This window comes from Haliaeetus leucocephalus, unplaced genomic scaffold, assembly GCF_000737465.1.
Source record: "Haliaeetus leucocephalus isolate CR32 unplaced genomic scaffold, Haliaeetus_leucocephalus-4.0 Scaffold484, whole genome shotgun sequence".
NCBI lineage: Eukaryota > Metazoa > Chordata > Aves > Accipitriformes > Accipitridae > Haliaeetus > Haliaeetus leucocephalus.
This window is the reverse complement of record NW_010972920.1, coordinates 260,976-285,651: the sequence shown is the minus strand read 5'-3', so window position 1 is coordinate 285,651 and position 24,676 is coordinate 260,976. Positions and strand designations below refer to the sequence as shown.

Genomic DNA, 24,676 nt, shown 5'->3' with positions numbered 1-24,676 from the left:
GGGGGGGGGCGCGTCCCCGGTGTGCCGGCGGTAACCGGGCTCCCTGCCCGTCTTTTCCTTCCCGCAGAGCGAAGAGGTGGGGCGGCAGCTGGTGGAACTGGGCTTCCGCGGCTCCGGGAACGTGCTGCGGCGGGAGGAGTTCGAGGCCCGGGCGGCAGCGGCCGCGGGGCTGACGGCGGCGGCCCCCCAGAAGTAAGTGCCCGCCCGGGGCCCTCGGGCGCACCTCGCTAGGCACCTGCCCTGCAGCTTGCTGGAGCGGGGACCGTGTCTGCACCACCGCCTGGCAGCCTCCGCTGATTTCCTTTCCCCGGTCAAACAGGTGTTGTAACACCAGTGACCCGTCCTCAAAAGCTGAGCCCTGGCTGTTGGGGCTGCTTCATGACTTGGGGTGTGTTTGTGTGTGTGTCTGTGGGCGCTGTTCTTGTCTCCCTTCCCCTAGGCTCAAATACCAGCGTAAGAGAAATGAGGCAATGGTGTTTCTTAGGTGGTAGATGTGCTAGAGACACCTAAATACTGCTACTCGGTTACAAAACAATGCACTTCAATACCTCGATCGTCCTTTCAAAGTTGCAGCCAAGAAATGTCTGTTTTCTAACACTTCACGCTTCTGGGATTGATGGTTACAAGACAGGGAAGGTACTGATGGAACAGGCATGGCATATGAGAAGGAAAAATATCCTTTCTTTGCTGATCAGCTGTAAGGCTTTAAGGACTGAGTTCATTGAGTAGGGTAGTCTAGAGTTCCTTTCCTGTCTACAGCAGTGGGTGAACTCGTCTTGGCGCCTTGTGAGTGTTCCCCTGGGTCAGGGAGATTGGGATTGCTGTTGGAGCGCTCCCTTTACATAGGGTAGCTGAAGCAAGTCACGTAAAGGTGTATAACTAGCACTTGGGAAGATATTTAAATGGCTTAGGCTGGATGAAGGTCTCTGGATCCTGTTACAAGGCGTCTGCTCTTTTATGTGGAGTATTTTAATTCCATTTCCAAAAGTCTTTGTGGGGAGAGCTGATTTACTCTCCGAAAGCCTCTGACAAAGGAAGTTCAAGCAGTGCATATGCAATTTCTTTTTTTTTAGGCTTTTGTTTTGTTTTGACTTCTGTCATCTCATACTTGTTACAGCGTGTATTGCTACAGCATGTGTTTTCCACGAAAACTCATGTTGCGCTGGGAACTCAGTGCTTTGCAGTAAAGCTTTGTCATATCTTGTGCCTGGTACCCCCTGCCTTTTTATTTTTGCACCTTCTCCGCTCTGTTTAACCAGCCTGCAAATCTTAAAAAATATTTCGCTGTTTACTATTCTTTGCTTCTTGAGAAAAAATAAATGAACAACCCCTGTAAATAGTGAACTTTTTTTGGGTGCCTTCCTACAAGAAGCTAAATAACATTACTACAATACTTATTTTGTCAACGTGGTTGGTGAATAGTAGAGCCGCTGAGCAGTCTTATTCTCCTGTGATGCTTTTCCTTTTTCGTGCTATAGTGAAATGAGCATTTAATAATTTAACAGCATGCATCAAATGCCTTTTGTAGCATTTGTGGGCCAAGAAGGTGTGCTGTGTCGTTAAGCTATTGCCATACTTCGTGCACAATCCTGTATCAAACTTCTATTCCAGGGAGAAGGTGACTTTTTTTTTTATTTAAAGGATTAAGTGTTCATGTCACTGTATGGAGAAATTAATTTTGGAAAACCAAAGGCTTAATTATTTGAATGAAGACAAAAAGGATTGGGTTTTTTCGTACTTGTTTAGACCTGTAACATTCTGTGGCTTATGCCCAGTCGTACTCTGCAGCCAGATGAAGCTGATGGTGACAGTGCTGATGACATCCAGAGAGTAAGAACTGAACTCAAATGGCTGACCGGTTGGTCTTGTAATGTTCTTCTACAGTATGTTTCTAAAGCAGTGATCATTATTAATTACTGTTCTAGTGATTCCGTGTGTGGAGATGAGTGAAAATGAAGTAAAGGCACAGCTCTTGGTGCAGTTGTGTCTTTCCTTGATGTCTTGAGTGGGTGTTTTGTCCTACTGTCCTTTTTTGTTTGGTTATTCTTTGTTTAGTTTCCCATTAGTTTGTAGGTGGGGAGATGTCAGGGTTGACTCACAGGGTTAAGTGGCCTATTTTAACAGTGTTTGGTTGAGCAGATTATCCAAAAGTCTGCGTCAGGAGTTGTGGCTGTCAGGGCTTCTGAACTGTCTGCTTGCACAAATATATCTGTGGTTTTCTCTGAGCAGAAGAAAAAAATTCCTCGAGTTGAACTTGGCTGCACAGGTCTCAGCAACTGTCACTGTTAATTGTGACTGCACGGATTATTTTTGCATGTGAGAGCAAACTCCTTCGGCATGTGTCTCCAGGATTTCTGCTTTGATGCTCCTCTCCATCCCCTACCTACTGCCATGACACTGCTGTCTCCTACAAAGAGGTTGACAGGGCTATTTCCCATTGTTGTTGTTTAACCCCAGCTAGCAACTAAGCACCATGCAGCTGCTCACTCACTCCCCCCCCACCCACCCAGTGGGATGGGGGAGAAAATCGGGAAAAGAAGTAAAACTCCTGGGTTGAGATAAGAACGGTTTAATAGAACAGAAAGGAAGAAACTAATAATGATAATGATAACACTAATAAAATGACAACAGTAGTAATAAGAGGATTGGAATGTACAAATGATACGCAGTGCAATTTCTCACCACCCGCCGACCGACACCCAGCTAGTCCCTGAGCTGCGATTCCCCGCCCCCACTTCCCAGTTCCTATACTAAATGGGATGTCACATGGTATGGAATACCCCTTTGGCCTGTTTGGGTCAGCTGCCCTGGCTGTGTCCTGTGCCAACTTCTTGTGCCCCTCCAGCTCTCTCGCTGGCTGAGCATGAGAAGCTGAAAAATCCTTGACTTGAGTCTAAACACTACTTAGCAACAACTGAAAACATGAGTGTTATCAACATGCTTCGCATACTGAACTCAAAACATAGCACTGTACCAGCTACTAGGAAGACAGTTAACTCTATCCCAGCTGAAAGCAGGACACCCATTCAGAATAATCTTGTGCATGAAAGAAAAACAGTGTGAGTTTTTCAAGTCTAAGATGGGATATATGGCTCGGGAGGTTCATACAATGAGAGGTTATGTGGATCAAAACACAGAGGAGGTAGCTCTTAAGTAACTTTCTGTGTTCTCTTTGGGAAACAAACTTGTGTTTAATGGTGTTGGAAATACCTGCAAGTGGTCGATACTCGTCGTAGCAATGGGGTTCCCACAGCCAGAGTGCTTCCCGTGTGCCTTGCTGATATAACCACACTAAGCCATAAGAAACAGTGTACGCCACTGGTATTGCACAAGAATAGCTTCAAGCTCCAGTTGCTAAGAAGTACTAAAATAAGCCAACAGCCATAATAGATATGGCCTCTGCTGCACTTCAGCTCCATGGTGTGCCACTTGCTATTATGCATAGCTGCTGTGTTTGCTGTAGGCTTCCATAATTCCCATTTTATCTTTAGGGTTAGTCTGTCAGCGTTCAGAAACATTTAATTTACATAGGCTGTATTAGTTAGCAAGCTTTTACTGCTGTGCCTTTTACGGCATCACAGAACAATCACAGAAACCTGTAATTTATTGGAGATGTAAAGCCTGATGCAAAGGTTAGTAACCGGGAAGTGTCCTCTTAGCCGCAACTTCGAAGCACGGTTCCTGTGGAGTAGCAACAAATCAGCAAGACAGAACTGAGTAGATGATTTAGAGCAGTAGTAGAAGGTGAGCACAAAGAAGGTTGTCACTCTTACGATGCTTTTCTGTTTTTGTAGTTGTTGCTTAAACGAAATGGTTAGGGTTTGCTCAAGAACCAAGTAGTCTTCTTCATGTGTACGAAGGCACGCTTGACGAATATTTGAAAAATTAGCTTCAGAGCAGGTACATATTACACCATACTGCAAAGCTGCTTCTGATCAGAGGCGGGGATATTTTCCCTCAAATGTCTAGAAAGGTAGTGGGTTGTTCCTCTGAATCCTTACCTCTTTTGCCTTCTGAATGCCTCTTCCTTAGTTAAATAGCATTATCAGTTAAGGCATGTACTTGGTAGGATTGGTACGACTTCCTTAACAAATGGTAAAAATAAGTTGAGTACATGTTGCAGAAAATGAATTTGGGTGGGCTGGAGGCAGTGCATTTATTTCCTGTCTTTGTGAAGCAGTCTTAAACTTTTCTGGTCTTAGTGTCACATGTGAAGTCAAGTGAAAATTGACAGGGGAAAGTAAATACAAGTAAGATTAGTTCCTTTAAAATACTTTGTGCTTTTCCACAAAAAAGGGGCACCATCAGAGACTTGGATTTGGGCTTTTTTTTTTTGGTAAGAACAAAGAAACAGGGTAATAAAAAACAGTGAACCGCAGACTTAGAGAGGCAGATAGAAGCACGACATGCCATCTGTTCTTTGCGACAAGGATGTATGTGTTTCTTTGGGATCTGAAATGAAGGGAGTTGAGCCCTGGGTTGTCTTTTATTTTTTTTCACTGAAGTAAATTGGAAATAAAGAATTTTTTTTTTCTTTTTATATTAGGTCATCTTTAAATGAGTGCAAGATCGTTTATTTTTTCTGTTGTCCAGAATGACACAGGTGGAAAAATCTCAAGTTCCTCAAAAGTGTCCTGTAACTTGCATAGCATTTATGTTTAAGAAGAGCTGTGTTTTTTCAGCTGAGCATGCACAGAATAAATAAAACTCTGGTTGACATCAGGACAGGAAACAACTTACTGTCAGTTGTCTCAACTGGAAATACAGTATTGCCTTATGATGCTTTCAGCTCCTCTTCCGATGGAACATTCTGAGGCAGCAGCATTTCATAACTGCGTTTGTATTTCAAAGCCTGGGTCCAGGCTGCGTGGACTTCCTGACATCTATATGGCACCTATACTAGTGTTTTACTGTGGAATTACTGTGGCCTCTGCTTACCAGGGAACTACACTACTTTCACATGGATTTTAAGTGACTTCTGAATGGCACATGGGTATTCCCTACCCACAAGATTTAGTACTAAGCAACACTGATAAATCTGTAAATCGCTTCCATTTCAACTCCTGCTCTACTGATGACCATGTTGAACAGGTGTCTTTGCTACTGCTGATGTCACTGGGGTGGGTTCTGTAGCTACGAACTGTCTCTGCCCCTTGCAGAGAGAATTGCTAAAGCCTGCAGTCAAAGGAGCAGTGGCTGAAATGGAGAGGGTGTTTAGGATAGGGATCTGGTCTTTCTGCTTCAGGTCTTTAGTGTTTTACCTACTGTAACCAGGAGAGGCCTCTCTCCACTTAAGATTCACAGCCCTTGAGCTCTCGTCTGACTGCTTAGTGATACGAGTAGACAGTGATAAGGGGGGAAAAAACCCCCAACCAAACCCCAAACAAGTGGAACCGTCCTTGTTAAGGCTTTTCTTTGGAGGAAAGGCTGCTACTTCCATTCAGAGTATCAGGGCTGTATCACTTGCAGGTGCTAGAAATGCTGTGTAGCTGCCTCTGTGCTGGGATATCTACAGCTGTGTGCTGGGAAGTGCAAGAATAATGTTGAGCTACAAGCTGCTCTGGAATGGAGTGCTGGATCATTGTCCTCTGAAATGGGTCCATTTCGTGTGTAAAATAGCCGTTGGCTTTTTTTTTTTTTTATTTGGCCTAGGAGGACCATGAGGGTGACTAGTTAGCCCATCAGTCAGCACTGGTGCCTGAGAAGGGGAGGGTGTACAGCATCGCTCTCGGGGCCGCTTTTCTGTGGCTTAAGACACCAGCACTGGCCTTTGGAGCAGGGATAGGAACCCAGAAATATTTCTCCTGTGCAAATGGGGGTGGGAGCGGAACAGCAAATGGCAAAGCTGGGCTTTGCTCCCAGATGGTAGAAAATCTGGATTTAAGTTTCATCAGCCAGAGGAGAGAATGAAACCCTGGTGCCAGCCATCCTGGGATCATGTGTTAAGTCATTGTCAGATGTTCCCATCTTCTGTTTTATCTTTTGCATAACGTGATTTGGGAGGTACATTACAGATTGCCCCTTTATCAGAGAAAGCAGAAAATGAAGCAGAAGGGGGAGCTCCTTTCATTTCTGCAAACTCTAGGCTTGAGGCAGTTGCAGAGTAGTTTGCTTTCAGATGTTTTGTGAGTGTCCTACCAAACACAATTAATTGTAACCTGTCTCTATTTGGCACCCTATCCTTTTGTGCTACTCCTCCTCTGATCCTTTATGCAGGAGTTGTGGGCTCAGAAACACCTCTGTCTACTGGATGTGTTTTTATGGCCTACAAAAGTTTCTCTTAGAAAGGCAATCAGGTCTAGTTAAAATGTATTCATTCCTTTTGCAAACCCTGTGGACAAGAGGTGTTTTGGTACATGGGTCGATAGTAGGTCTTCGGCTGTCCTCTCTTTCTTTAACCTGCTTTTAAGCAGGCTGCTAAAACAAAACATTAAAAGCGAGGGACGGAACGTTGTTCTTTTTTTTTTTTTTTTTTAGAAGTATTGCTTTGGATTTTGGTATTGCAAGTAATCCCACTGAAATACAATGCAAAGAATTAAACTTCAGGAGTCTGCACTTAACGGTAGCCTAATTCTTTTAATTTATTTCAGTGATTGGAGATGCAGGAAGTGCCAAATCCCAAAGCAATTATATGTCTAATGTTAAGTGCAACATCTTTAAAACCAAATCTTTGGTTGGGGGTTTTCACATGTGTGTGCGCATGGTCTAAAGACTTTTCTTGTATACAGAAAGAAAGAAGGAAATATGCCGGAAGCAGATCTTCATTCAATATGTACGATTTTAATTTGCAGTCTGATTCTTCCTTCAAATTTTCTCTGTGGTTCTTGTGCTGGAGTGGCTCTATACACAGTGCAGGCCTCACGGATTCTGCTGTGACTGCAGGGAAAACTCTCAACAGTTGAATGATAAACTATGGGTTGAAATTTCTTTGAGGGTATTTTCTTTGTATGAATCAAGATGTGGCTGAGTAGTAGTACATGGATACTGCTTCAGAGGGAGGATGCTGGAAGGGATGAATCTGTTCATTCTTGAGGGAGTGTAGGAAGTGACCTTCTCTTAATACACCTAAGGATCTTGGAGGAAAGCGGTGTGACTTTAGTCCCTTCCTTTCCCATTTTAGCTCATAAATTACTTTTGACTTTGGCATGGACTATACCTTCACTGAGGAGAGAAGGGGGAAAGGTACAGTCTGTATTAGCAAGTGCATCAAACTGCTTCAGTGGAAGAATGTGGGTAGTATGTGATGCTCTCAGTTTGCTGGGTGGGCCAGTGTCTTACAGCCAAGGATGAATCGAGGGATAGCTGTTTTAAACACTTGTGGCTTTTTAGGTAGCATTACAAATACGGAGTGAACCTACTCATAACTAAGCTTGAAATGCTGAAAGGCGCTGAAGGCAGCTGGGCGCCCTGTTTCCCGTGAACTGACCTGCTAACTTCCTCTGAGGCTTTGAAGAACCACGTCCCTGTGCATGTGGTAGAGCCACTCCTGGTTTTGTCCCCCACCAAATCTCCCCCAGAGCTATTACTAAGCTCCTGCAGAATTTTTTTTCTGTGATGTTATGGAAAAAGTATGGTTAATTATATTTCATATCAACGTGCCTCTGCACTCTTAGCACTTGCTGGGACTAGAGGCCAAACAGCTTGAGTCATGTGTCTGACAGTATGCTTTTTGGCTCAACCAGAATGAGTAAGAATTGGAGAATGTGAAAGAAAATCCATGGCAGGAATATCTTAGAGCTTTTCTTTTCTTCCCCTGTTTTTATAAGCCCATAATATACAGATAACATTTAGATGGATATCAATGTTGGAAGGCTTCTCTGAGCTGAATTTTTTTGAAGCTTGCACATGTCTTGGTAATTCAAGGTTGGGTAAACAGAGCAAACTGGAACAGCCTTAAGAATGTTTCATGGTGGCCCTTCTGGCCCAGCAAAATAGCTTTTTTGGACATCTTCCTGTTCTCTCTGTGTTTCTCTCCTCCTTCTCCACACCTTCCCTTGGAGTCTTTTAAACCAGTACCTTAGTGGGAAGGGGAAGATGACCCATTCCTGACCCTAAACCGCAGGATTGAGACCAGGTTTTTCCTCCTCTCTGAATTTTTATTGCTTGCTCTACTGTTAAAATAGCAGCATGTTTTTCTCAACAATTCAGTGTGAAGTAGCGCTTTCTCAGACTAATGAAGGAAGGGGACGAATGCAACTCCCACTCTTGTTGGAAGACTGACTCCTTGATAGTTGTTTGTTGATCATATAGAGACCTTGTAGTTCTTTCTGCTTCTGTCATGATTTGAAACTCCTGAGATCCAGCCATAGAAAGGAGTGGGCTCCAGAATTGCTTCTTACGCAGAAAGCGATATTTTGCAGAAAATGCTAGGAGGTGAGTTAGCTGGTTGAGTTTTAGAATTGTACTAGTTGGTAGCATCAGCGCTGGGTGCTGATAATCCTGAAATCTTCCCCTTCTGATACTTAAAACTTGTTTGCATTTCCTGTTATATCTTGCCACCTACGTCTGTCTCTTGGTTGGTGTTTTTCCACACTCTTAGCAACTCAGTTTCTGTTTAGGAAAACAAAACCTCTTTCACCTAACTCCAGCCTTCACTTTTGTGCAAATAGCAGCTCTAAATCTGTAAAAGGTCATGTCACCATAATGCCACTTTTTTCTTTTCTGGTATGTTCTGGTAAGGGAAGAAGTAATTGCTGACACTTTTTTGACTGTCCTTATTTTGGTTTCGTTAGCCCCAAGTTGAGTGGGAAAAGGCAGGCATCCGTAAGCTTCTTAGGGATTCCACAGACATAAGTAGACACTTAAATTAGCTGCAGTCATTCTTTTTGGGCTTTCTCCAAACTTGCGATGGCTACGTACTCAAATGAAAAAGACATAGAAGGCAGTCTGAGACTGTGGAAGTCAGTTTACTGACCAGTTTGTTTCTGCTTCCCCTTGTGTGTCTAACGCCATAGGAAATCGGTGTCCCAAGTGGTGTCTTCAGCGTAAGCCTCTTGAATGGTTAAAGCAATAACTTCCTTCCTTGAGGGTGGGCCTAGAAGTCATTTGGGTTACCCTGAGCAAGAAAACGATGAATTTTTGTTTCCCTCAACAGAATTCTCCTGGTTGTGTATGATGTATGAAGTCAGACACCTTGAGAAATGTAGATGGAACTTCCTAAACCTGGCAGGTGAACACAAACATCTACATGGATGTGTGTAGCTGAAGATAGAACATTAGGGTGTACATACTAATACTGGGTGCGTGACTACTGAAAGTTTTGGGCTGCCTAGCAGCTTCGGTCCTTCAGAAGTCAGGTGGCAAGGCTGAAGGAAGGAGAGAAGCTTTGACAGCTGCATGTGAGGACAATGCGTTGCCTGTTCTAAATTGTCTAGTCCAAAATTGGGAAAAGTGGAAGAACAAGATTTCTTGATTTTTCTGTCCGTGACTGAGCTGAATTTTAAGATGGTACTGCAATAAGCTCTTTATTTTGTGGTTTGGTTTTTTTTTCTGTTTTTTTTAAAATTTATTTGTAAGTGGTACAGTGAGGAGCAAGTTGATAGGTCGCATGATTTGCAATGGACATTTCACTGAAATAAGTGTATATACGTGCTTTCCAGCAAATCCAAATATGATGTGGAAAGAATAAGTAAGGATTTCCAGCCTTGACTATACAGGCTATGACATAGGCTTCTGAAAAAGATAAGTAGCTGAACAAATACCTAATACAAATTTTGAGTGATATGTATTTATATCTGGGGACCATTCAATTTGCCGTGTGTGGAAGTTGTCCCCCAAGTAGCACACAAACGTGAGTGGTTTTCGATAATTCCAAGTGTTATGTTCTTAATATTCTTAATACAATATTGAATGTTTTTTGAAGAGGTCCGGGTGTGTTTGGGTAGCTTTCTACTCTAGGCAGTGAATTTGTTACACTAGCAGAAATATTTTTTCACCTGGAAGCGTGTTGCAATAATCAACATTCTTTGCCTAAGAATAAATTGGTCATCATATTTTTACTTTTTTTTTTCTTTATAAATTGTGGATAGTTTGGGGAAAATATTTGGAATAAATAAATGAAATGTGTTTAAGTAGGTGCTGAAAAGTATTTCCTTTTAGAGGGATGGTTTGTTATTTTGCTGGTAATCTTCAAGCAAATGAAACAGGAGTCCGGGAAATGGATTTGCCTGTGGATTCCTGCAGTTCATAATCTGCTGGTTCAGAGTTCTTTTGGACAAGATAGACGTTAAAGAAGTGCATAGTCTAGCTAGGATGAGCTAAATACCTAGAAAAGAGAAGTGATTTTCAAAGAATTTGATATTTATTTCCTTTTGGTATAACTTTGCCTAAGGCAGGGATGCTCAAACATCTGCACGTTCTTCCATCTTCCTGCTAATGTGCCTTGTGAACACACATCTTCAAAGCGCTGTAATTCAGGTGTTCTATATTAAGTGAAAAACAAAGCACCTTTCCTCCTCTGAAGTATATCAAGGATTGCATCTTTTGCAAAACAGTAGTTCTGAGCCGAAATATTTCTCTGCACCAAAGTAAAGTGAGAACCGCAGGCCCACACTAAGGACTAGACAGAATTTTCTGCCTGGCCACCTCTAACGCAGTGAATGGCAAGTCCTGAAAAAGGTTTTGTCAGCAGCTCTGTTGTGGTAAGGAAGCAGCTTTCACAAATACGTGTACAAAAGCTAAAGATCCGCCAAGGCTACTTGCTTAAATGTTTCAATGTCTGGCTGTCTTGGCCACACAAAACCTGAATTTCTTTGGAGTGTAAATCTGCTTAAGGATAGCAGGGACCGCAGCATTTCATGTTAAGAGGTTTTGATGCGTAAAGCTTGACAGTATGTTTGCATTCTTCTTGTGCGGGACCTGGCACCCACTTGGGACACATCCTTGTAAAGTTACAGTAGCCAGTGTGTCCTGGTTTCAGCTGGGATGTAGTTAACTGTCTTCCTAGTAGCTGGTACGGTGCTATGTTTTGAGTTCAGTATGTGAAGAATGTTGATAACACTGATGTTTGTTGCTCAGTAGTGTTTAGACTATAGTCAAGGATTTTTCAGCTTGTCATGCCCAGCCAGGGCACCTGACCCAAACTGGCCAACAGTGTATTCCATACCATGCGACGTCCCATCTAGTTTAGGAACTGGGAAGGGGGGGGCAGGGAATCGCCGCTCGGGGACTGGCTGGGTGTCGGTCGGCGGGTGGTGAGCAATTGCCCTGCGCATCATTTGTACATTCCAATCCTTTTATTACTACTGTTGTCATTTTATTGGTGTTATCATTATCATTATTGGTTTCTTCTTTTCTGTTCTATTGAATCGTTCTTATCTCAACCCAGGAGTTTTGCTTCTTTTCCTGATTTTCTCCCCCATCCCACTGAGTGGGTGGGGGGAGTGAGTGAGCGGCTGCGTGGTGCTTAGTTGCTGGCTGGGGTTAAACCACAACACAGTGTCACTTGGTTCCTACCAAACAGATGTAGCAGTTGGGCTGAACAGTGCTTCCTCACCTGAGAACTCAGTCTGCTGATTAGCGCCAGCTACTGGAAGAGGAATCGCATGATACTTTTGTGTGTCTTCCAGACATAGAAAACCTCTCTTAATGTAGCTATGTATGCTTTTGGGAACGTTTGCAACATGTTTGTCTAGTTCATCTTTGAGGATCTGATTCTGCTCCAATACGTTCTGGTGCGTTTCTTAAACTGTGTGTGTGTGAGTGGCGTGCTAACAAGGGCAAGTTTTTCTCTGGCTTACACCCCTATAGAGGATTGCAAAGTTGGTGGGAACAGCGTGAACTGTCAGCTTGGCCTGGCTTGCACGTGGGAGGTGCGTGCACCAAATTATACAGTAGCATCAAAATGGAGACTATTTGTATTAGTCTCCGTAGTAACTTGAAGCACACCGTGTCCCACAAATACACTCTGTTTTCATATAGTATCATTCTCTACATGGCAGCTTAAGTACCTGAATTGTCACAGAATTCGCTATGTTAGTTTCTAGAAGGCAAATGATAATAATTGTCTGCATATCCAAGGTTTAGCTTTGTGCAAACTCCTCTTAAGCAAGCATCGGGTTTGGCACCAGCATGTGGATTCTTAGCTTTAAGCTTAGTAAAAGAACGAGGGTACTATGATGAACGATTTTAAAAAGAAACCCAAAACTTGCCATTAAAGCTGTTTGGAATAAAAACAAACAGGAAAAGAGCAGCTAGGGTATGGGTGTGAAACCATTGAACTGTAGTAGAGAAGAGCTGGTAGTGGGTGATTTAGGAGCCCTATTGATCTTAAGTTTTGCATGGTTTTCCACAAAGAACAGTGTGAGGAGAATTTTCCTCTAGTGCTTCAGTGGCTAGATTTTCTCCTGCTTTTTAAATTGTGCTGTACAGAGATTCTCTGTAATGGTCTTGCAGGGCATTTGCTGCTGTTCGAGTGCTAGCCCACCTATCATCTCATGCTGAACAGTGGTAACAGCCATGGGCTTCCTCCCAGGTCGAGGGAGGGGGCTTGGCAGCAGGGTGTTTGTTCCAGCTGGCTTTTTCCTCCTCACGTTCCCATGCACCAGCTGAATTTTGCCTAGTCATGTTGCTTTCAATGGTCTTGTCACGATTGTTGTTCTTCTCTTTGAATCCAGGCAAGGATTGTGTTACAAAGATAGTTTCTGTCCGGTGTTGCGTTAAAAGCCTGGGATCTCAGTGTGCCCTTGTCAATGAAGACAGGAGGTAATTGAGACTATTAAGTCTCTGGGGTTTAGGCAATAAATCTGTCATTTCCAAACACTGTAAATTTTTCTTTGAGTCATGTCGCAAAAGACAGCTATAGCAAAGCTGTGGTCCCTGCTACCTTTTTTTTCCCCTACATAAAGATAGGAAGCTCTCTGTAGCATTAATGCTGTGCTTCTCTTGTTTTGGAATTTAAGTTGTCTTGCTACATTTTTAGCTTATTTCTTTGGTGTTCATAATATTTTTTTAGTTATGGTATTTGCAGGCAAAAATTGTACTTTTTTTTTGAATTGCAATTCAGTTTGGTAACTGGAAAGCAGAGGCATGAATGTCCATGTTAAATCAGGATAATAAATTTGTAAATAGCTGAGTTGCACGTTCTTTGGACTCATAAGGATGTGGTACGCAGCAGCCAGCGAGTTCTTTCTTTTAGGTTGGCTTTGAAATAACAATCTAAAACTAGTATGGAAAACAATTCAAACAAACAAACAGGACTGACTTGGAAGTAGTTGCAACAGCCCAGACTCTGTATCATAATGTAGAGATCTCTCTTCTGAATGGTAATGGTCAGTTTGAAGCTTATCATTTTATCTGTGAAGGTAGGATTTTTTTTTTTTTCACTGTAGACCTCTGTTTATATTTTTCTGCATTGATTGTCCTTTGGCCTTCTGTTATCCAGTCACAAAGTTTTATGAGGTCATTCTATAGCTTATTGTTAGGGTGTTGGACTCATCCCTACACTGACTAATTTCCAGTCATCATCAAGCTTTCTCTCCTAATTGCTCTTTCCCTTTTCCCTAGGTTTAACAGCACACTCCAGCCAGCAGTCTACTGCTGTCCCTTTGTTTAAAAGATTGAAAATACAGGGTAGAAGTAAATGATTGGTTTTTGCAACATTTATCCCAGAAGGGGCCTTTCATTGTACTCCATTATTAGGTTGTTTCCTTAGAAGCCTTCACTGATGAGCTTTCAAAAATCCAAGTAGACCGTGTCAGCCAGATCATCCTTAAGCATATGCTTGTAGCTGCTTCAGAGAACTGTGAGGTTTGTTAAGGCAGAAGCTCCACTGGCTCTTTTCAAATAGATCGTATTCGTGTGCTTGTTCACAAATTCTTTACTGGAGTCTGTACCGATCTGACTCTTAGCCAGAGATTTTTGCCTGCTTCTCTGTGGTGTGGCACTGGGCTGTATATGCTTGCTTTTTGTCACCTTTATTGCTATGTCCACTCAATCCTGGTTTTAAAATAGTACAGTTTTTAAAAGCAGTTGTCACATGCTTCACTTTTGCTTGGGTAGGTTTTCAAAACCTGAGGAAGCCTGAAACTTCTAGCACTACTTAGCCTAGAGGAGGCCTCTCTTTACTTTTAATGTTTTCTCTTTGATATTCGGTGAGAGTGGTTATTAATAGAGCCTTGTATGTTATGGAGCAAGAGGCATCCATCTTCAGGCTTTTTGCTAAGCATCTTCCTAGAGGTAGATTTTACAGATAGCGCATATCTATTAAATAATCACCTGATGAGATTACAAGAATTTTTAATACAAACAACATGTGTGTGTATTGGTTTTAATTTTTAGTTGATGCTTCTCAGTGCAGAGCAGTGTGCAAGAGGTAATTGAACTTAGATGCCTTGGTATCTTTCTGCCTCCAATCTGTAAGCTCACAGGCCTGGTGATTTCTGCATCTCCTTAGGTCACAACTCTAGTGTTTGGGCAGTATCTGAGAATTACTAAGGAATTATCGGGGTGCTATAAATTCTGTATGAGTACTTCCTTGGCAAATAAGTTTGATTACAGCAAACGAGCTGAACGGCTTTTTGCTGTAGCTTAGATAATGGTGCTCCCAGATCTGGAAGTCCATAAACTTCAGGAGATGCTCAGTGCTTCATCTGCTTAGTGACAGGATTGACAGCACTTTGCGAAGCCTGAACCAGATAAGGACTGTATGTGGACTTACTTACGCGTCAGTGTGAGAAGGTCCAAATGAGATGACAGAGATATCAGAGGTTAGCTTTGATAGGATGCTGGGTTTTGTGAGAGTTTGGGAGTTAAGTTGGTGTGATTGGACAGGTGGCCTGACTTCACGCTTGTTACTGGATGGCTTTAAGTGTGGTGGCGTCCTGTGACACATTGCTTTGTTCCCCCTTGCTCCACATGCAAACGTTTGTGCTCTCTTGTTGTGCCAACTTTTGCATTGCTGTTACCTACCAGTCACACCTGAATTTCAGTACGCTTTCCACTGTAATGCAGAATCGGGGATGCTAGCAAGCAGTCTTTTCTGTAGCTCAGTGTTTACATGCCCTGAATTCTATTGCATGTAGGTATCTTCAAATATTTTTCATTGTCTCTCTTAGCTTTTGATGGCAGTTCTTTGCAAGTGCTAGATCATCTCATGGGGTACATGTAATGACTAAGGATGGTCCTATGGAAAAGTCAGAGTGAGACAGTCTTACTGTGGCTAACTTCCATGAAAGCCTATTTGTGGATCTCATCTTCACTCTTAGGAAAAGCTGTCTATTCCCATTTAAGATTGCTACTCACTGAGAGATATGTCAGTCTGTGTATGTATCACTAAATGCTGTCTACTGTCCACGAGAAGTCATGTGAGTTTTACATACTACTTTGCCATTCTCTGATGTTGCTCTGGTTCTGCTGTGATTGAAACAGCTGAGTTGGAAATGTTTGCCGGAGGGAACAAGTCAGTGACTAGCTAGCTAGAATAGTTCTCCCCCTCTTGCCCTCTTCCCCCCCCGCCCTTTTTTTTTCCTTCCAAAGACCCGAAATCTAGATTTGAGTCCCAAAAACTACAATATAAATGGACCACATGCAGTGCTGGCTGTCTTTCCCAGTGGTCTGGGAGCTAACAGTTGACACACTGGTATTAATAATGAAACATTTCCTTTTGAGCAGCAGGGGTATTGTTGTGGCTATGTTGGTTAATATAGATTATCTATGTATATTCACAGTGCAGCAAGCTCATATTTTATGCCATGTAGTCAAGTATTTCAGGAGCTTCCTGGGTATATGTATTCATATTAAATGCCATGAGAAAGCTTTTGAGTGTTTTTAAAAGTACAGTTAATTTGTATGGTAACCTGAAGGCTTAGAAATGAGTACTTAGGCATTTACATGTCTTCAGTCTGCAGCAGGCATCAGAAAAATCTGCTTTGTAATTGGCCTTTTTGCCAAGGAGAACTCTACTGCTCCATTTACCTGCAATAACCTACCTTTGGAATGTGCTTGAAAGTGAGGAGAAGTTACAGAAGCTTGGGGAATATTTGGAAACACTCTGCTCTTTCACTTTGGGAACCAGGGAATCGTCAGTAGTACAAATAGCACGTAGAGAAGACCCTGGACTTTGTTGAAGCCTCTTGAAGTGTTCTGGCTTGAAGTGGCTGCAAAATTGGCTTATTTTGTTATCTGAGGGCTTTTTCAGTATATGGAGAATCATCCAGATTTGGACACATGAAGCTGGTGAGTGGAAGCTTTAGTTGTAGTAGTTGGTATGTCAGACGAAGGCTGATAGAGCTTGAAAGTGAATACCCAAAGGCAAAGATGAGAACAATGTGTTTTATTAGTATACAGAAAAAAATAGTAAGCCTACAGAAGAGTACCCCTTGAATAACAACATAAACTAGTAATTCTCAGATGCCAGGTGATGTACTTCCATTGATGTTTTAGTACAGAATACAGTGGGAAAGATGTGTTCTTTTTCTGGCAGTGAAGATGGGCAATGGTATTGAGAAATGTGCTGGAAACAAGTGACAAATGTTACTAAGTAGTATCACCAAGTCCAGTCTGTCTACTCCCTGGAGTCCAAGAGTAGTCACTAATGAAGTGATGGAGCTGATGGCATCCATCATTAAAAGCTGCTTCTATCCGGCCTCCATGGAGGAATAGTAAATACTGCGTTTTTTAGAAATACTTCAAGGGAGAGGCAGAGAATTGCAGATTAGTGAGTGTTTACATAGGAATGTGTTTAATTGGTCACAGAACAAATAATAAAACACCTGGAAAATCGTAACATGGTTTTGGCAAAGGACAAGTTGTGTTTCCTTAATCTCTTGCCACTCTTCAAACACATTGCTAAGAGGGAAGGAAGAGAAATGGTCTGACACAATGTGCTTATACTTTCCAAATGTCTTTGACAATAATTCTCCCCGGGTTTAGTTAAGTAAGTGACTGTCTTGGTATGCCTTAAACCAGCTTAAAAAACCCCCAAGGTGTACGAATCTTCCATCTTGGCAGAAGGTAAACAGCATGGTGGCTCAGTCCTTCCAATCCATGTTATTTACATCTGTTAATTCCTGTGAAGGTTAAAATACTTCTGAGGATTTTAACTAGACTATATGGATTTGACTGGTAAAATTCAGTGCTGAACAATGTCAAGTTGCAGGCAGCAGCAGAAATATTTGTGAAGTCTTGAAAGAAAGGGAAGGATAGAAATGTTAAAGATACCTTTAATTACCATACATATCCATTAGCCGTTGCCGAAGGACCAAGTTGTCACTAGATCTAGTGCTAGATGGTGCAATCAACTGTATTGTGTGAGGTACAGATATTATTTATAGATTTTAGTTCCATAATATGCTATCCAGGCACTGACTGAAATTGAAGAATAATGTGATGTTGCCGCACAAATGACAGGAGTGAAAAGACATCATTGGGAGAGTGTTTGTGCTCTTAAGGTGATGATTTTCCATATTACGGAGCAATGTGATGGGCCAAACATTACATGCCCTTTAAAGGAGTGAGTTCTAGGTTGTTGATTAATAATAATAATAATAAAAAGTTACAGCCTTGGCCGGTAAAGTGAGTTACTTTTGCTACCCTGTGTCGAAGTTAACCTTAAAGTTTCTAGAGTGTAGTTTGGTCTGAAGAGTGCATTCAGAACAGCATTAACTCTTTTGTATGAAGGGAAGGTTAACTGTCTGTAGTAGATAACTGAGAGTTGTTGTAGTAGATGCTTATGAAAAATTGGATCACATTTGGAAGTAAGTAAACAACAGTCATGTGCACATTGGCCCCGGGAAATAGGAAGAGAAATCCAGTAACTGTAAGGGCAGGACTGATGGTGAAAATGATAACTCGGTTGGATATATTTGATACTGTATTTCATCATCCGTCTTAGCATATTGGGCTGATCACTCATTGGTGTTCCTGATGAAGGTGTCCTCACCATTATGTGGCCTTGCATCATATCCAGAGCAAGCTGAACCGAGGGCAGAACAGGTCTGCCTTTTGTTGTGCTGAAGTGTCACGCATCACACGTATGTAGTGAAACCTTACAACTGGAGAAGTTTCCAATTTTCTGATGAATGCGAGGCTGTAATTTAATGTTAGCACCTATTTCTACACCACCATTAGACCTATGAGGAGGTTTCCAGTGGTAGCTCCAATCCCACCCAAATCAGTGTTAATAAAGCAGGCTGCTAGCATGCAAGTGCTTTATTTCGCCTTTAGTTTTTTTCCTCCAAGTTGCCATTGCGCTGTGGAAGTAGTTAGGAAAGTTACTTCCGAGAAGGGCATTCTTGAGTGTCTTTCGTCATTATTGCCTGAGTAATCGAGTTGGGAATGAATGAATTTGCTCTGACTTGACACCTAGGTTATGTGGTTTTCTCTCTGCTGATTTGTTTTTGTACTCTCTTCCTATTTCACCTGCTCTTTTCTGAAGTGTTTGCTTTCATTGCTGCCGGTATTCATTGTCCTGTATCACTTACATGCTTGTTTTTAACATGCTTTCCTAGTTGCTAACTTGGGGTTTGCCTCTTCTGAAACTCCCAACAGAGGAAATAAGGTAAGCTATAAATCCAACAGCGTTCTTCGTCATTTTTTCCTGCTGACTGTATTTTGGCACCAGTGTAAGGGAGTGGATGGCGATAGGTTGTTTTCCCGTCTGTCCTCATGCATGGACATAGAAGCGCATGCCCATGAACACGCCTCTTTGCTTACCATACTTTGTAATGCGTGCCATATGTGGTTCAAGAATTGCTATCCAAATTGATTGTTCCGCTCAACTCGTAAATTTTTGCATTTATGACCCCAGTTATTGAAGGGAAGGCCCTTTCAAAGGCTGTTGTAGCTTTAGAAGCGACACAACATTTACCAATTATATTTCGGTGGAGGAAGATGTGAGAGACAGGGTCCTTACTGGAATTGTGTTCCATTTGGCCCTGTAGTAATTGAAGAGGGCACTGGTTCTTGTACAGTTTGGCTGCTGTTTATGGCATTCTAGTCTCACAAGCATTAGAGTATCTCTGATTTGGATTATTTCATCTTGATTTTTCTTCAATGCATATGCCAAGTTATATGTGGATCTATTTGTGGGTGAACAACCTGTACCTGCTCACCATATACCTGCAGGAAAGCAGAAGCACAGTGTTTCATTTTACACTCTGGTTTGCAGGTTAACCAGACAGAAGAGCAATACGCAAAGGTCCTCATTTTGTGGCACTCAAGGAGAAAATGGGATGCTGGGAGTTAACTCTTGAATATCTTCCTGCACAAGCTGTTGGCAATAGCATTTTCTCCTGCTGTTGGGGAGTTAGCGCTAGATCTGTTGTGATCCCAAGGTCCTACCCCAGTCAGTGAAGTTGCCAAAGCATGACAAAATCAGCTGTACGGTTCCTCAGGGGTGCACTGAGGTTTCGTAAGTGAACCAAGAAACTGACAGGATGTGTGGAGCTTGGGATCTCTGTTATATACGGCCAGATGCTAGAGTGTGTTCTGCTTTTCTCCTTCTGTATGTTATTTTCGGTAAAGGCCTTCAGCACACACTCTAATTTTCTTAAATTCAGTCCGTGTACTTGGTGTTGATAGGAAAAAAGTGTTTGGCAATAATGGGGCAGTACTTCAGAAGAAGCGCCTTTAAAGCCAGCATGTAGTTTTCCCCCTGACATGTTCTTTCAGGTCACGTGTCTGTGTGCAGTGGCACAGGCTGTCTCCCTGAATATACAAAGAATCAGGATTGAAATTTCTCAATGTTTTTCTGGGAACATCTTGCTGCTAGTGTGCCTCTTGTTTTCCCTACGCACTGATTGTTTTAATTTTAGCTTCTGTATTGAACTGTGATTCATTTTGGGATGCGCAATAATACCACATTACAATGCGGCAAGAATTTTTAAACCACCCCAGCTCCCGTCCCCTTGCAAGGGCTCCTGAAAAAAATGTCCTGTTACTGTGTTAGCCATTTAAGAAAAACAGCTGCTATCAAGCTGCTTTCTCTGCTTAGTCACTATAACCAAATTGTGTGAACTGTAATATCACTCCCCAGGCTATTGGTGCTTAATTGGTAACACCCTTTTACAAAGAGCTCAGTAGTAAAGGAAATGTTTTTAAACACTGTAATAAGTAACACGGCAACATGTGATTAATATTCAGTACATTATCTCTCTTGGTATTATATTACTGCAGGTGCACAGCAGCCACTGATTGGAGACATGCTATGGGCGACATTGCAATTAATTGAAGCTATTCTATTTATACACCTGCACTCACAAAAGATCCTGCATGTAAATAGAGAGAATAATCAAGGAAAAGGCTCTGAGCTGACATCACTGTAAATTAATCGCTTCCTTAGGAGAAATATTGCAGAATGGTACAAGCAGTTCTTAAAACAACTTGGTTGTTACCCCAAGGCTGCAGGTGTTCAAGGTATTTAAAGGATGTTTACAGATAAACTTCCACAGCAGCAGAGGTTGATTCAGCTCTCATGGAACTCAAAGGGCTGTTTTGATTGTACTGATCAGGCAATTCTTTTTAATGAAGAGCGAGCTGAAGTGTTGCATGTGGCATTAATGTAGATTATTTTGAAATAGTCTCGCCGATTGGCACGTGGAAGTTCTCCTGTCAGCTCTGTTGTGGAGATGCGCGAGAGCCGCAGCAACACCGTGCGTGCAGAAGGGACCAGTCCTCCTTCTGGTGAGTGTGGTTGGAAGTCATGTTGATGCTGAGGCGCTGAAGTTGCTGAAGGTTGCTTGCCTGACCACATTGTCCTGGGGTGTGTTGGAGGCAAACACGTGGTGAGTCACGCTTTGCTGTTTGTCAGGAGCAAGCAGTGCGAGCCCTCTGCTATGTGCAGTTGTTTGTGGAGATGGCATTGGCTGTGTTCATGTGGTTTGAACACCGTGCTCTTTTTAGGGTGGTGATGCGTGGGTTTGGGCAGGAGCTGTATTGCGCCCTCAGTACCTGCCCTCATGCATTCCAGGGAAAGAGTGTTTTATGCTGTTTCCAAGAATTACTCCAACAGCTGTAGACTTTTTTTTTTTTCTGAAAAGGTTAAGGATGTGGTGGGAGAAAGTGGATAATTAATGGGATTTGAGGTAATTTACTGCATTTTTGTCAGATGTGTAACTAGTGTAATGGGGTGGGTTTTTAGAAGAAAACATTCCATAGTAGCATAATGGTTTCAGTAGACACAAAGTGAGATCCTGTATGTGTGCCACATTATAGCATTGGACTTCAGGCCCTGTAAGTTCTTCCACAGACTTAATTAAGTGCTTAAGAGTTAATTAAGTGCTTAAGTTAAGCATGTGTCTGAGAGGTAGCAGCATTGCATGTTGAGTCACTGATTTTAGAGAGAAGGGCGTCTTGTCTGAGTGCTACAACACGGATGACACTGCTTAGCTGCCACATTTTGCATTGATAGCCCCGAAAATCTACAGCTGTGGTTCTTTGAACAGTGGTCATTCATGGCTTAAATGCTTTTGTTTGAGAGGGCAGTGATGATATGGTGTATCTACCGTTGGGCTAATACGGCATTGGTGATGCGAGCAGGCCTTTGGAAGACGCTGTTTGCAAGAGCCACCACGAGACATTCGTTACTAGCTTCTGTGCAAGGAGGAAAACAGTGTGACTAGCCATGTGGATATTTGGCATTTGCTTAAAGTTTCAAACGCTTGTTATGTTTCCTCATATGACTTTGAGTGGCTTTCATAACTTTTGGCCTGTGTTGGGGTTTGTTCTGTTTTTTGTTTTTTTGGGGGGTTGGTTTTTTTTTTTTTTTTTTTTTTTAGTTAAAAGAAGAACACAGTGGGTTTACCACATGAATGGTTAAAGAGATTTTAAGAAAAGTTGAAGAGAGTTGCCTGATTTTTTAATCAGGGCATCAAAGCTATATGTTGTCAGTGTAGAAGAATGAAGGCAAGGTGCAGGATTATTATTTGCAAATTGATTAAATAAGGTTTGCTTTTGATTGGATCCTTTATCAGTCTTAAAAATTAATGAAATACTTCTGAAAGACAAAGTAGATCTTATATCAAGTTTATTTCTAGAAATCTGCCATCTGGAAGTAATTCCAACTATTTTGGATTTCAGACTGCTTTTTTTGTTTAGCTACAAGAAGCGCAGCAACAGAGAGCTGAACAGGTCATGGTTCTGCAGCAAGGCCTGGGTATTGGCCTGTCTCTAGATATGTTTCATGTTGCAGCCTCAAGTACTTCAATGCCCTGGAGTCCAGAACAAAAGTGGATCTACGTGTGGAAAATTTAGGCTAGTTAAGCTATCGATTACTGTACTAGTACTTAGTGTGTGTGTGTGATTGAAGGTTCTGCTCAACTATTATTTTTAAGCAACATTTGGAATAACTTCTTGGATTTGTTCTAAAATGTTGCTGATCTTCTGCCTGAAACCTATCCAAAAGACGATATTCTACGTCCCACCTTCTTAATATATTGCTCTTCGTATCATAGAATGTAGACTTACTTACATTTTTCAGAGAAGCTGGCAATTAACTCACCTGAATTGCAGAAACATATTTCAGATAGTTGAGTGTCTACAAAGAAAAAATAACCATCCCAAACCAAAACCTACGCTTTTTATCGGTGGACTTTATTGGTTTTGCTTTTTATTTGAGCCACACCTTTAAATAACGATATTGAAACCTTCAGAACCAGTGTTAACTAGATTTTGCACTCTCTTAATGAGATCTTCAGGCCAAATTTTTTGATTGCTATGTTAATATGGCGCCAGAAATTGAGTGAATTGTAGGTGCAAGCTGACAACAGTCCATGCATCTGTTTTGCATTCTTGGGCACAAAGTTACTTTTTTTGGACAGATAATGCACCTCAAACCAGGAGGCTTGTTTGAAACTTCACAGTCAATTTTATAAATGTACAGAGCGGTTAAACAATTTGTCTTTTCATTGCACTACAGAAAGAAATGAAGAAGGTTAATACAATATTTGCATTGAAGTTGGAATATTCAGGGATATTGGTGTGACAGTTCTTACGGATGAGTCTGCACGTGCACATAAATCTGTAGTAGTGTAGGACATAATAAAGCATTATCCAATGAACAGTGACCGATTTCATTTGGAGTACTTCTAGCCCAAGAGAGCTGTCTAACTAGATTACCTGTGTTGCTCACAGCTGCTGCCTCCTTCTAGTGGAACAAAACTATTTTGTTGTAGTCTTTGCCACGTTACCCAACTCACAGTGTCTGCAGAAGGGTCCTTTCTGTGGTACTTCTCGCTTCTGGACTGGTGCACCGGGGGAGGATTTTATGTTCATGTTGAATCTGAGTTGTGAGGGCAAATTGGAATTTCACTTTGTGTGCTGTGGGAGCCCTGAGATTTAAAAGCAGTTTAATGCCTAATGAGGCAGAAACGTTTTGGGACTTCTGAAAAAAGGCTTTGAAGATCTCACAGGCAGTGAATTGATGTATATCGAGTGGAGTTTTTCAGTTGTGTACTTTGGAGAACTCCCTCTTCATCTAGCTGTTGGTGAAATGGCTTGTGGACCTACAAGCTTAGAGTTTTAAACTATCGTATCTCCAAACGCCTAGCCCTTGCTCATCATTGTATGCTACGAGGCAGAGGAGTTAGTTTTAAAAGGAAGCACAAGACTGTATGTTAGTGCCGGGTAGCCCTAGAGCTTCCGAGAGAGAAGGGTGACGTCCTGTGATGGTGGCATGTGACCAAGCTATCTAAAGTACGAGTGTTTGTGCAAAGATAAGACATGGCGCACCTTGTCTGTGCAGGTGTAATGCCATGTTGTTGAAAGGACCTTGTTTTCTGGTTCAGAGGTGTATACGAACACTGAGATCATTTCCCACTGGCAGCTTGGTTTGTATGTTGCTGATGTTCTAGTTCAGAGCGAAAACAGACAGATTGGGCTTGCAGGTTTATAGCCATGACTTATCATGACAAAGACAGGCTTGTCAGAGGGATAAAGCATTTTCAGTTGCGCAGCCCAAAACCATTTCTGATGCACTAGAATATGACCTAAACCTTAAAAGATTTATATTTGTCCTTAGCCCGAAAATATTGCTGTGCTGTACTTGACTTCCTCTCTTGCACCTGCATTTCACTGTGTAAAATGTTTATTTTAGTGAGAAAATGTTGTCGTGGCTAATGCACTGAAAAGCAGAACAGTTTCTTATAAAATCTGCCTTGAGACCGTGGGTTCAGGCCAAAATCTGTATGCGTTATGATGTATGTCCTGGTTTCGGCTGGGATAGAGTTAACTGTCTTCCTAGTAGCTGGTATGGTGCTATGTTTTGAGTTCAGTTCGAGAAGAATGTTGATAACACTCATGTTTGCAGTTGTTGTTAAGTAGTGTTTAGGCCAAAGTCAAGGATTTTTCAGCTTCTCATCCCCAGCCAGCAAGAAAGCTGGAGGGGCACAGGAAGTTGGGATGGCACACAGCTGGGGCAGCTGACCCAAACTGGCCAAAGGGGTATTCCATACCGTGTGATGTCACATCTAGTATAGAAACTTGGGTGGGGTGGTAGCGGGGGCTGGCCGCTGGGGAATTAACTGGGTGTCGATCGGCAGGGGGGGGGGAATCACACTGTGCATTGTTTGTATATTCCAATCCTTTTATTATTACTGCTGTCATTTTATTAGTGTTATCATTATCATTATTAGTTTCTTCTTTTCTGTTCTATTAAACCGTTCTTAACCCAGGAGTTTTACTTCTTTTCCCGCTTTTCTCCCCCATCCCACTGGGGGGGGGGGGGGGGGGGGGGGGGGGGGGG

The 24,676-nt window shown here is 42.1% G+C and overlaps 1 protein-coding gene across 1 annotated transcript in view; it reads left to right on the top strand.

The window, feature by feature from the left end:
* The window catches only part of LOC104836826 (chromosome unknown open reading frame, human C4orf22), a 228,034-nt gene that overhangs the window by 1,932 nt on the left and 201,426 nt on the right, over positions 1 to 24,676 (top strand). Inside the window, exon 2 of the mRNA XM_010575580.1 lies at positions 68 to 192. Within this exon, the coding sequence (XP_010573882.1) occupies positions 68 to 192 (125 nt within the window). The remainder of the gene's footprint in view (positions 1 to 67; positions 193 to 24,676) is intronic.